General features: G+C 48.3%; 1 protein-coding gene across 1 annotated transcript in view; it reads left to right on the top strand.

Annotated features, from left to right (window-relative positions):
• TPST2 (tyrosylprotein sulfotransferase 2) overlaps positions 1-10,754 on the top strand; it is a 30,323-nt gene extending 19,569 nt beyond the window's left edge. Inside the window, 3 exon segments of the mRNA XM_006903699.1 lie at positions 4,460-4,510; positions 7,896-7,944; positions 10,649-10,754. Coding sequence (XP_006903761.1) covers positions 4,460-4,510; positions 7,896-7,937 — 93 coding nt within the window. The 3' untranslated portion in view covers positions 7,938-7,944; positions 10,649-10,754.
• Positions 10,755-13,596: the final 2,842 nt, after the last annotated feature.

Raw genomic sequence — 13,596 nt, 5'->3', positions numbered from 1 at the left:
CATCTGATGGTAAAGTGTGATGTAATTTCTTGAGATACGAATGAGAGGGCTGGCTCTGTTGGCAGGAAAATTCAACCGAATTCAGGGACTCCATGCCCTCAATTTTATGATGATCTGCCCTTAAGTCCCCATGCCAAGTCTCAGGGTCCCATTTCTCCCTAACCAAAGGCATAATTTTTTTCCTTATTATTACTGGTTTGCTAACAAAGTTCGTCATGTTTCACACTATTCTTCATTCACATTGTGTTTCATATAGTCATTCTCATGCATTAGATTTTATAAAATTAATCACCATGGGACCTTACCCATCATTACCCTGTCTTTTCTCCTGGATCCTTCCCATTTATTTCCCCTGTCCCTGCACCCACCAAACTGTGCAGCCCTGTGGTTTCGCCCCTACCCATCCTCTCCCCCTCCACCCCCCTTGAGTTTCCTTACATGTTTTACTAGTTATCCTTCTATTTTTATAATAATGGTCTTGTGCAGTATTTGTCCTTATGAGTCTGTGTTAATTCACTTATTGTAATGCTCTCCAGCCTCTCCCAAGTTATATAGTATTTTTCAAAATCATTGCTCCTGACTGCTGCATAGTATTCCGATGTTGAGAATTCATTTGGCTTTGTAGCTCAGCCCCTCTTCCAATGGGAGCTGTCAGACCTTGATTGTGGTGGCTCAGACTTAAAGCTTTGAGCACTTGTCTTTTTCTACTCCGACTAGGCAAACTCGAACCAATCAGGCTGCTTACACTCTGACTAGGCAAACTTGAATCAATCAGGCAACTTCCTCTCCAACTGGGCAAACTCGAACCAATCAGGCAGCTTCCACTCTGACTAGTCAAACTCGAACCAATCAGGCAGCTTCCACTCTGACTAGGCAAACTCGAACCAATCAGGGAGCTTCCTCTCTGACTAGACAAACTCGAACCAATCAGGGAGCTTCCTCTCCAACTAGGCAAACTCAAACCAGTCAGGCAGTTTCCTTCGTCCTCTCTTTCTGACACAGTAATGGGAACAGATTTTAAATGCCACCACCCAGAACCTTGCCCTCTGATCCATTGGTGGTGGTATTTTGAATATTTCTGCCTTCTCACACCATGGAATCACAGAGCTTCACTACTGGGACCACTAGTGGCCTGATGGTAAGAAGCTGGGCTGCAGTCTCAAAGGCCACCAGCTGCTCTGTGGGAGAAGGATGGGCAGTCTCCTCTTGTGCAGTTAACTGCCTCTGAAAACCCACGGGAGGGTCAGCTATGGGTCAGTTCCACCTTGGTGCACACCACCACTTCAATACTGGAGGCAGAGTCATCAGTGTCTGTAAAACCAGCCAGGTTATGAGAACGAATTTTAAACGCACTTCCTTAAAATTTTCTTGCTGTGGAACCACACTTAGTATCAAAATGTCTTAGGCTCTGTTGTTATGTGCTGTCGAGTCGCTTGCAACTCATAGCGACCCTGTATACAGTAGCCCTAAACTCTGCTCTGTTCTATGCCAGTTCCACTGTCTCTGACACACCCATCCCGATTACCCCAGTCACTGAAGCAATCCACCTCATAGAGGGCCTTCCTCTCCTGCACTGTCCCTTCACCCTCCCAAGTATGATGTCCCTCTCCAAGGGCCAGTCTCTCCTCACAACATGTCCAAAGTATGTTAGACGGAGCCTCAGAATCCTTGCCTCCAGGGAGCTACCCGGTTTAACCCTTTCCAAGATGAAGCTGTTTGTTTTTCTAGCAGTCCATGGTACTCTCAATACTCTTCTCCAGCACCACAGCTCAAAGGCATCAGTTCTCCTTCTATCCTCCTTGGTCATTGTCCAACTCTCTGATGCATAACAGGTGATTGCGAAGACTATGGCCTGTATCAGACGCACCTTAGTCTCCAGAGAGACACCACTGCTCTTCAGCACCTTGGAGAGGTCCCTAACAGCAGACTTTCCCATGGCAGTACGCATTTTAATTTCCTGGCTACTGGTGCCAAGAGTGTTGACTGTGGAGCCAAGCAAGCTAACGCTGTGAACAATCTCAGTCTCTTCACCATCCATCCTGGTGCTGCCAATTGGTCCAGTGGTGAGAATTTTTACTTTCTGACATTGAGCCTCAAGCCATATTGGAGGCTGCAGTCCTTGACCCTCTGCAGCAAGCACTTCAGGTCCTCCTCAGTTTCAGCACGCAGAGTTCTGTCATCTGCATATCACAGATTGTTGATAGATCTTACACCAGTCTTGACCCCACATTTCTCCCCATAGAGCCCAGCCTCCCGGATAATCTGTTCTGCATACAAGTTGAAAAGGTATGGAGATAGGATGCATCGCTGGTGTACGCCCTTCCCAATTTTGAACCATGCAGTGTTCCCTTGCTCTGTTCAGACGACTGCCTCCTGGTTCAAGTATAGGTTTCGCATTAGCATGATCAAGTGTTCTGGGATTCCCATTCTTCTCAGAGTCAGTCACAGTTTGTTATCCACACAGTCAAACGCCTTTGCATAATCAATGAAACATGACATCTTCTGGTAAGAGGCTGGGGTGTTCCAAATATTTAGGTTTGGTGACAGGCTAGAAGCTCATCCTGACTCATGCTGCAGGTTTGACAAACCCAAAATTGGCAGGTCAGCCCACAGGGTGCAAGGTCAAGTCCAACATTGGACATTGGTCAGAAGATGAGGAGTTGGATGCAGTATTGACCTAGAGCAGGCTTCACCCGATTAAACCATGTGGTTTGGATGCAGGCCACACCCTGCGACCCTCCCCTTTCAGCGGATTGGCTGCTGACTAGAGACGATTTGCATATCCACCTAGATATTGAGCCTCACTCATGACAGACTGCAAGGATATACGGAGCCAGCTGATAGGCTCATAGCTGAGCCTGCCGCGGGTTTTCAGAGGCTGTAAATCACACAGAAGAAGATTGCCCATCTTTCTGCAGAGCAGCTGGTAAATTCGAACCACATGCCTTTAGGATCGCTGTGCAGCTTCTTACCACTAAGCCACCAAGCCTCAGGCTCTCCTCCCAATCAGAATTCCTTGCCTTGAAGTTGGAGCTGACCCAGAGCTGACAGAACATCCAGGGCGTTTTCAGAGGCTGTAAATAGAATGAGAGATTTGTCTTTCTCCCTTAACAGCATTTAATAAAGAGAAAACCGATGGCACACTAATCTCATCTCGTTTTCTACCTTGGATTCCCTTTTGTGAATATGCGATTGGAATGGTCTCCACCCACGTTGTCCATTGAGGGAGCCAGTAGCCATGCATGGTTCTTGAGCCAATGGAATGTATTTGATTTAAGGCGAAAGCGGCTTTAATTATAGATGCTGGATTCTGAAGGCTTAGGTAAAATATGTGTGTATGTGAGAGAGAGTGAGATAATACACATATTTAGAAATAACTTAGGAAGCGCTGGTAGCCTAGTGGATAAAGAGTTGCACTGCCACCCCAGAGGCAGAGAGTTCAAATCCACCAGCTGCTCTGTGAAAAGAGAAATGAGCAGTTTCCTCTAGTGCAATTTACAGCCTCAGAAAACCTGCTCGAGGGTCTGCTAGGAGTCTGTTCTGACTGGTAACAACAACGTAAATGTTTTTGGGTGTAACATTTAAGAAGCACCTCAATTTTTAGCTTGAAGTCATTTTAGATCTCTCACACTCGTGAGGATCCTTTTATTACCTTTTCATTTCATTCGTATCTGCATTTTCCTAGTGTGGCCAGTAGCCATTTACAACTGTGTGTGGCATTCGCGGTGCGTTTTCTACTGGACAGTGCTGATTGGCCTATGCAGTGCCAGGAGACAGGGGCAAAGATAGGAATGTCCATCTTCTGCCTGTGCACCTTTGTCCTGGCTCTCGCTTCTGCTTGGATGGCTTGTTCTTTAGCCTGGCTGCCTTTCCTTGTCATTCAGGGCTCAGTTCAGAGGCCCTTCTCAAGCATTCATCCAACCAGAATCCCCCAGGTTGTTCCTGACCACACACCTCGGGTGGATTTTCTGTACACAGCTTCCTTACCGACTTTCTACTGACTGCTCCTCTAGACCTGCAAGTTCTGGAAGAGCATGGATTTTGATTTATCTTGTTTAAGTTGCCTGCCCAAGTGGTTAGAATAATATCACAATAAATGAGCTCATGGATGGATGGATGGATGGATAGTTGGGTGGTTGGTTAAGTGGATGGTGGATGGATGGATGGATGGATGGATGGATGGATCAATAGTTGGGTAGGTGGATGGATGGATGGAAGAATGGATGGATAGATGGATAACTGGGAAGATGGGTGGATGGGTGAGGGGATGATGGGTGAATGGATAAATGGATGGGTGGGTAAGTGGATGGATAGATGGGTGGGTGGATAGGTAACTGGATGGATAGACAGATGGGTAAGTGCATGGATGGATGGATGGATGGATGGATATCCTGGAAGGGAGATAACTGACTAAATTTTCTTTTTTATTCATTCAAATTTTTTTTCTTCTCTTTTCTAGGTCTTGAAAGGGGACTACAAAACACCAGCCAATCTGAAAGGATATTTTCAGGTTAGAAATCCTAGTGGGAACGTGGAGGTCTGGAGATACCCTCTACTTTATTTAGTCTGTCACGGTTTCCCCCATCATAAACTGAGGGGTCGGCTACAGGGTCTCCAGCAGCCAGTCTCACAGGCCTCTCTGCTGGCCTGACCCTCTTCCTTCACTCTGTCTGCGGCTTGAGAGCAGTGGGAAGGGACTTGTTTAGGACTTTGGGGCTAGATCTCAATGCTTTTATTTGAGCAGCAATTTCCTAAGTACAACTCAGTGCACAGTCTTCATCTACTGTTAACTGGGGTGAGGGGACCCACAATGTATGTAAACATGCAGATTGGATGCAGATACACAGTGGAAGCTGCCCCCTACATGAATCCCTTCACTCTGCACACCGATCCTCCCAGGGGCGTCCTAAGAGGCGGACAAAGCAAGTTCTGCATCATCTTCATGTTCAAGCCAGAAGCCAGTTGTTTGTCCATCACTACCATGTTCAAGTCCAGTCCATCTCACTGAGAGTCACCGTGACCCTCGCTGCCCCTCCCCCCCTACATAATGGCCTCATTTAGTGAGTGATCCCTCTTAATGATGTGTCCAGAACAAACAAGTCACACATTCTGTTATGATGCAGGTTTTCACAGATGGAAAAAGAATGGAAGTTGGCTCCCCAGTCAGTACCCTTAGTAACAGCAGTCAGAAAATCAAAAGATGAGTTGCATTGGGAAAATCTGTCCAGGGTCTTTCCAGAGTACGAAGGAGCAATGATGTCTGTCTAAAGACTGTGGTGTGCCTGATCCAAACTATGGTCTTTTCAGTTGCTTGCTTTACATCTGAAAGCTCGACAATGACTAAGGATGATGGAAAAATTGACGCCTTTGAGTTGTGATGCTGGAGAAGAGTATTGAATATCCCATGAACTGTCTAGAGAACAAGCAGATCTGTCCTGGAATCAGTGATATCAGGACGCTCCTTAGAGGCTAGGATGGTGAAACTCTGTCTCGCATAGATTGGGCATGTGGCCAGGAGGGGCCAGTCCTTGGAGAAGGACATCATGTTTGGAAGAGTGGAGGGTCAGCACAAGGACCCTCAGCGAAGTGGTTTGATAAAGTGATTGGAACAGTGGGGTCAAGTGTGTCGGAGACGGTGGAGTTGGCTCAGGATAGGGCAGAGTTTAGAGCCGTTTTTCACAGGGGTGCTATGAGTTGTATTTGGCTTGATGTCTCTTAACGGCAATCTTTTTCCAAGGTAGATTGCCCTTCCTCTGTGCAAGATGCTTTGGTTTGCTTTCTTAGTGCCTTTCCGTCTTCTAGTTTTTTCATTGTATCTAGCGGCCTGGTGGCAAGGAGTTGCAGTGCCACCCCAAAGGCAGGCAGTTTGAATCCACCAGCTGCTCTCCGGGAGAAAGACGGTCAGTCTTCTCCCTTACGATTTACTGCTGTAAGCCCTGTGAATTGGTTCTGACTCACCAGCACGTGACAGTTCATTGTACTTTTGCATCACTGTTTAACTGCTTCCCTTGGCTGGTTTCCATTTATTTCTCTGCCCTGAAAGAGGACGTGTCCACATCATGCTGGTTTCGCTTCTGTTTTTGCAAGTTAGGGACCGGAAGTGAATTACTTCCCAAGAGCACATTATTCAGGAGTGGAATCACCATGAGTGGAAGGGGCTGAATCTTTTTATGTGACTCTTGAGTGACAAGGCTAAATGGCCTCTGTGAAGGCTTTCAGTTGCTACCTACGCATGTGAAAGTTGGACAGTGAATTAGGATGACAGAAGAATCCTCGATGCCTTGGAATTATGATGCCGGAGAAGAATGCTGACTAGCCCATGGACTGCCAAAAGAACAGACAAGTCTGTTTTAGAGGAAGAGCACCCAGCTTCCTCCTTAGAGGCAAGGATAAAATTGCATCTCATTTTATTTTGGGCATAGTCTCCAGAGGTATTGATCCTTGGAAAAAAGGCATCATGCAGAGAATGGTGGAATGTCAGAGAAGGAGAGGAAGCCCCTCAGTTAGATAGAATGTCACTGACGCAGCAGGCGTGAGCACACCAGAGATCCTGAAGCTGGTGCAGGACAGGACAGGGTTCAGAGCTGTTGTTCACAGGGTCCTTGGGAGGTATAGTTGACTTCAATAGCACATACCAGCAACAAAGCTTGGGCCAACCCTCAACTAATGAATAGATAGAGAAGCTGTGATATATTCACACAATGGAACACTACACTGCATTGAAAAACAAAGGAACTCATGCAATATTACTCAAAATGGGTAACCCTGGAGAACATTATGCTGAGGGAAATATCTCAGTCACAAAAGGACAAATACTGCATGGTGCCACTGTTGTAAAACAAGACTGACATCAGGGTTCTGTGGAGACTGAGAAAGATGGGATAAATTCTGTCTACTGTATTGTAACAGATGAGGGAGAAAACTGTTTAAAAGGGATATGTGGTTAGGTTTTATTGTCATGACAGGAGTCCAGAACGAAGGCTGCATAGTGGAGTGGACTTGAGGGGAGAGATTGTATAATAATGAAAGAATTTTTCTTTAACTTTTCCAAGAGAAGAACAAACTGGAGGGAGGGGTGGGCAGGGAGAGAAGTGCAACAATGAATGAATGGAAATGAAAAAAAGTTCATTAAAAAAACCCGGCTGGGCCAGCATGGATTCCTTGCGGTGTATGGGATGCAGCAGAAATCTAGGTGGCCCATGACTGGTTTCTTTTTATTGTAGAGAACAAAATCCCAAGGCAGGGAGTGTTCAGAGCTGGGACTGTGAGGCCCAGGTTCAGTTCCTGGCTGGTGCACTCTCTGAGTGGCCCCCCACCCTTCTGAGCTCTGAAGTCTTCGTGATAAGGGATTTTGCTGGCAATGCAGAGATACACGGTTCAAATCCACCAGGTGCTCCACAGGAAATAGATTGGTAATCAACTCCCATGCAGTTTACTACGTCTGAAAACCGACTGGACGGTCAGCCAGGGGTCACTTCCGGTTTGATGGTACATAGCAACAACAACAACTGCGGTCAGTGGAGGCATGCGTGTCACTTGTTTGCTTGAACAGGTTTCAGGAGAGTTTCCAGACTAAGGAGAACTAGGAAGAAAGGCCTGCTCACTTGCTTTGAAAAATCCACCCAAGAGAACCATATATACCAGCTCTTGGCAGTGCCAGGTTTGGATAAGGTAGTGCACTGATACCTGGTTAACAGGCTCCAGGAGAACAGGCTTGTGCCCGGCACAGCCCCAGTAATGCCTCCAGCTCTTAGTAGGTGTGCAGCACACAGTCAGTCAGCAGTTCCCTGCAGGAGCTAATAATGCAAGGATTTGAACCTCAGGGTGGTGGGACGGCCTCCCCTGGACCCACCCGGCTCTGACCACCCCCTTCCCTGTGTGTTACCTTCCCACAGATGAACCAGAACAGCACCTCGTCCCACCTGGGAAGCTCATGATTTCCAGGTGAGTCTGCGGAATGACAGCAGGCCCCACCTGCTCCCTGCACCTCAGGGAACCGCTTTTCTGAAAGCGCGCTTTTGCTCCTCCTTCCCTGGAGAGAATTGTCCACTGAGGTGGGCTGACCCAGCCCCACCAGAGGTTTCCATGGTGATGGGAGGGGTGCTATTTATAGAATGGCCGCAGAGTCTCTCTCTGTCTGGGCTCTGCATCTCGGATAGGCACGGGGGGTGATGCTGAGGCAGCTGGAGAAGGCCCCCACTTCTGTCTGGCCCTGGGGACAGAGCAAGGAAGACCACCATGGTGGAGGTGAGGGGCTAGCACCATTTTTGGCACCAAATGCTGCCCGCCACTCTGACTTCCATAAACAGCATCATTTTTGGCCCAGACCAGTTAATGTACTAACAGTAGTCCCAGCAATGCTGTTCTGAGAATAAGCTCCCTCCTCTCCTCCGGCATTGGGCCAGGGACTCCTCGAGACATCGTCATCTAACTCCCTGCAGCCCCGTGGGGTGGGTGGCAAGGTTCTCCCCATTTCACAGAGAAGACCAGAGCACAGAGAAGGATGTTAACTCACACAGCATCCCAGCGGCACAAGCCCCAGAGACACATACCGTGAGATAGCGTGCAGTCATTTTTAGCCATGTGTTTTCATCCATGTCTTGCTGAGAAGCAGGAAGAGGGCTTCGGAACTTGGGAATGTCATGTGTTCGCATCAGGAGACTGGGGAGTCGTCAGCGCGCCCCTACGAGAGTGTTTGTGGGATGACATGAACTGACCGGAGGGGTGTGCTTGTCACTAACGTGCTGGCGTGGACGGGGACCTCGTTCCCACGTCCGGCTTCCCTGCGCACAAGACTGTGACGAGCCCCACAGTGAGATCACGGCACGTTTGCCCGAGTGTGTTCCCTGTTCTCAGATGGCCTTGTGACCGGCACTCTATTTTTGGTCTTGTCATTTTTAAATAATCAATTTTTTTTTTTTTTTTAGTCTTCTCTGGAAATCCTCTTTGTCCCCGCCTGTGTTGTGAGTGGGGGCTGCGTGGAAGTCCTGGGGCTCTGTTTCAGCTTCATCCTTGAGTCAGAACCAATTCATAGCTGACTTTCTGTTGCGTTTCCGAGGTTATAAATCACACGAGAAGAGCCTGCCTTTCACCCTCAGAAGTGCTGATGGGTTTGAACCTCCAGAGGCTCCACCTTTGGGTTTAGTAACACGGCTCTCCTCAGACTCTGCCACCGAGCTCCACACTGTATTTTACTTTTTTTTTATTATTATTATTTCATTATTTTCCGTGTGTGTGTACCATCAAATCAGATCTGACTGGTGCAGGAGGAGATTGTCCCAGCAGATCATCTGGTGGATTCAAATTGCACACCTCTGGGATTGCAATGCATTTTCTTGCCACACTGTATTTTAAATTGCAAAGACAAGAGCACTCCCATTGAGTACAGCCCTTCTCTATGCTTCTCCCAAGCTCTGCTGCTCTTCTCCTGCAGATTGGCTTCTAGAATCCAGAGCCTTCTCCCTGGTGGAAGCCAAGTTTATCCCTGACTTTCTTATTTGAATGAGATTTCACATGCAGAAACGTTAGACAAGCGTGGGGCAGAGATGGTCCTGAACAAATCCTTCTCTTGCCCCCAAAGCAAGAAATCTACTGATCCCTGTCACAAGAAGGGAGCCCTGTTGGCATAATGTAAGGAGTTGTGCTGCCAACCCAAAGGCAGGTGGTTCGAATCCACCAGCTGCTCCTTGCACAGTCTCCTGTCATGCAGTGTGTTGTTGTTGCTGTTGCTATGTGCTCACCAGTTGATGCCAACTCATGGGAGCCCTGAAAGATGGAGTAGAACTGGCGAGCTCTAGTGGCCCGGTGGCAAGAAGCTGCACTGAAATCCCAGAGGTGCATGGTTCAAATCCACCAGATGCTCTGCTGAAGAAGGTGGGACCATCTCCTCCTGTACCAGTCAGATCCGATTTGACAGTACACACATAAAAAATAATAATAAAAAAAAAGATGGAGTAGAACTGGTCCACTGGGTCTCCCAGCTGTAGTTTTTATGGAAGCACACTACTACCGCACTTTTCCCTTATAGAGTGATTGGGGGGTGCAAAGCCACCCACCTTTTAATTGGAACCAGAACACTTAACCATTGCGCTACACAGACTCCTTAGAGAACTTAATATGGGGTTCTCTTTGCCCACCCATCTTTATTCCTCTGTGGTGGTGGTGGTGGTTGTGTGCTGTTGAGTCAGAATCAACTCATAGCTGACCCTTCAGTGGGTTTTCAGAGGCAGTAAATTGCATGGGAGGAGACTGCCCGTCCTTCTCCTGCAGACCAGCTGGTGGATTTGAACAGTGTGCCTCTGGGACTGCAGGGCAGCTTCTTACCATTAGGCCACCAGAGCCCGCAGGAGGCCCAGCTATGAGTTGGTCTCAAGTTCAACAGGACACAACAACAAGAACTATTCACAAATCCCGTGCCGCTGGTGCTCTAGGAATAGAAGCCATGTGTTCAGAGGTCAGGCTGTTGCCAGCTGAGCTGTGGATGAGAAGAACTGCTTCTCCGTGTAAATCTCCTTGCCCGTCTGTCACATGCGTGTAGACCCTGACATGCTGGCAAGGTTCAAGGCCATATGGTGATCACATGTCTGAAACGAAAAGCTCTATTTCAGGATTGCCATTTAGAGGCTGACTTCATCGTCTTCTCTTCCAGATCTTTGCAAAACGGCTTTCCAACCGCCGAAAGAAGAGAAGAAACTGCATTCGAGTGGAAATCGAACCTCTAATCCAAGCATATTGCTTGCTATTAATCGCCAAAAAGAAAAAAAAAAAACCACCCCAACAAACCGGAAACTTTCATGAGGAATGTATTTGCATATGTTTGTAAAAAACTGAATCCTTGAAGACTTAAACCTCGCACTGCGCTGTCATCTTTGGACGCGCCAGGTCAAGAGAGCAACTCGGAGAAGATATTCTGCCTTTAAAAACTTGAGGGATTTTCTATTTTTTTCCCCACCTCCACCCCCAACCTGCAAGGACTTTTTTCTTAAGAGTCGGATCTGCTGTCCCCCTTCATTCGCGGGACGGCCTCGGTGGCTTTGTTTTGGGGGACAAAGCCACTGCCCTGTGCCTCTCCTGCTCACCCTTAACTTTGGATTCAGAGATTCTATTTAAGAATTTAATATATGAGGCTTCCTTTGAGTCTTCTTCCGTTCTCTTTTCTTTGTTTCCCAGAATAGGGAGAGATAAATGAATAAAGTGAACAGGGGCTCACTTGTCTGCACCTTTCTTTCCTGGGTGAATGCATCTTTGTATTCCCCGTACCCCGTATTGAATTCTGCCAGGTGGGTTGGAACAAGCTAGGGTAGAAAAGCCACGCCATGTGCTCTTCTGTGAAACCAGTGTTGCACGAAATCTGAACTACAACTTTCCCCTGAATTGCAGTATTTCCATGAAAGAAAGACGTTGTTGTGTGAAACCTGCGTTATATGAATTCTCAACTGTAGTTTTGTCCTATTTCCAACTAGTAAGCTGTATGTTGTGTTGGGAGACCTATGTTGCACAGGCAACTGCAGCTTTGTCTGTTGTTGTTTTGTAACATCGAGTCAGAACCGACCCATAGCTGACCATCTGGCGGGTGGGTTTTCAGAGGAAGTTAATTGCAGGGGAGGAGATTGCCCATCCTTCTCCCACAGAGCAGCTGGTGGGTTTGAACTGTGTGCTTTTGGGTCGGCAGCGCAACTCCTTACAACTAAGTTACCAGAACTCAGAACGAAAGGACTGGCCCTTGATAACCTCTAAACCTGCTCACAGGGTCTTTTGTGTCCCTGGGACCCTGAGCCATGCAGGGCTGATCTCAATAATACAATTTATGGTGGAGGTCTTGGTGACTCGGGTGGAGGCTTAGCTTGACCTCGATGCAGTGCGGGTGGGCCAGGAGATGGGGTACTAAGGTCAGTCACATGGGTGCCCCTCCGCCACTGGGACTCATTCACTGCTGTTGAGTCCGAGCTGACTCATCGCTGACCGTCTGTTAACCACATGCAAGGTGATTGCCAATCTTTGTCCCTTGGAGGGGCCACTGGATTCGAACTGCCAGAGGGAGGTGCAGCGTTTGGGATAGCCGTGCCCACCGGTCGCTCCTCCCTCGCTGTTGTTTACTGTCTCTGAAAACCCACCGGAGGGCTACTATAGTACCTGACCTCAGCACTCCTTTCTCTGGGATTAGCAGGATCTGAGCACACAAATGACCCCTTTAGTGCGCGCACGTCTGAGAGGACAGCTGGTACTGGAAGGGCTTGGGCTCTTTAAGGATGAGTGTTTCACCAACGTTGTCTGATGTCACGTGGTAACATGCAAATCATCGAAAAGGCCTCAGGTGTGGTATCTGGGGACTGAGTGGGCCTGGCTGTGGGGCTGGAGCTTTCATTTTCTTCATTTGTAGACCAGGGAAGTTCAAAGGTCTCAGGGTTGTAGGGTGAGAGAGGGGTTAGTACCGGGTATCGGGTATCGCTGTCAGTGGTTCTGTGAGCTCTGTGTGTGGGACAACTGCTGCCTCTTCTCCTTGACCTTGGGGCCACAGTAGGCTGTGCATTCATTTCCTGGGGCTGATGTAACAAAATACCACAACGTGGCCGGCTTTGCACAAGAGAAACTTAGCGCCTTGTCACAGGCTGGACGTCCGAGTCAGGTCCCTAGCAGGGCTGGCTCCTCCCAAGGGCTCTGAGGGTCTTCCGGGCCTCTCGTCCAGCTTCCGGAGGCACAGGCACCCGCTTGGCAGGAAGCTGCAATTCCATTTGGCATTCTCTGCCTCTCTGTCTCTGTGACACGAGTTACATATATATAAATATAATTGGGACCCTTCCTACTCCTGTTACGACCTCAGGTTACTTGATAAAACCCCCCAAAGTGATGTCCAAACTGGGTCCCACTCCCAGCTACCATCACTGGGGCATCACCGTGTTATTTTGGGGAACATAGGCTGCTCACAGATGGTGATTTGGCTTGTGAGGGCTGGACCCCCCTTCTGTTTGTTCAGCTGTCATTTATAACCTGCTGTTGGGTGTGTCCTGTGTGGTAGGGTCCCGTTGGGGATCTGAGGATAGGTAAGGGCAGTCTGCCTCTCAAATCCCTGATGGCACACGCACACAATGGAGCCCCCAGGGTGCCGTATGTATCAGGCTGCCAGCTGAGAACTTGGTGGTTTGGATCCACTAACTGCTTCACGGAAGAAAGATGTGTAGTTGTAGACTCATCCTATTAAGAACCACGCTGCTCTAGGATTTTGAGGCTCCATCTCCCATACTTTGGGCACGTGCTAGGAGGGACCGGTCCTTGGAGAAGAACATCAGGCTTGGAAGGGTGGAGGGACAGCACAGGAGAGGGAGACCCCAGATGAGGTGGATTGACTCAATGACTGGGGTAATGGGATTAAGCCTGTTGGAGACGAGGAGATTGGCTCAGAATAGGGCTGGTTTCAGAGCTAATGAATATAAGGTTGCTGTGAGTTGCACAGCTTGCCTCTGGAAACCCTATGAACCTGGAGAAAGGACGGAAGTTCTACAGGTGTCCAGGACTGTTGTTCATAGGGTCGCTATGAGTCACCTACCACTTGACAGCACTTAACAACAATATGAGTCACATCAATCTGCGTCATGCAGA

The sequence above is a fragment of the Elephantulus edwardii genome, unplaced genomic scaffold (genome assembly GCF_000299155.1).
Source record: "Elephantulus edwardii isolate Elephantulus edwardi_28Jun2011 unplaced genomic scaffold, EleEdw1.0 scaffold00089, whole genome shotgun sequence".
Taxonomy (NCBI): domain Eukaryota; kingdom Metazoa; phylum Chordata; class Mammalia; order Macroscelidea; family Macroscelididae; genus Elephantulus; species Elephantulus edwardii.
This window is presented reverse-complemented; position numbering and strand designations above follow the sequence as displayed.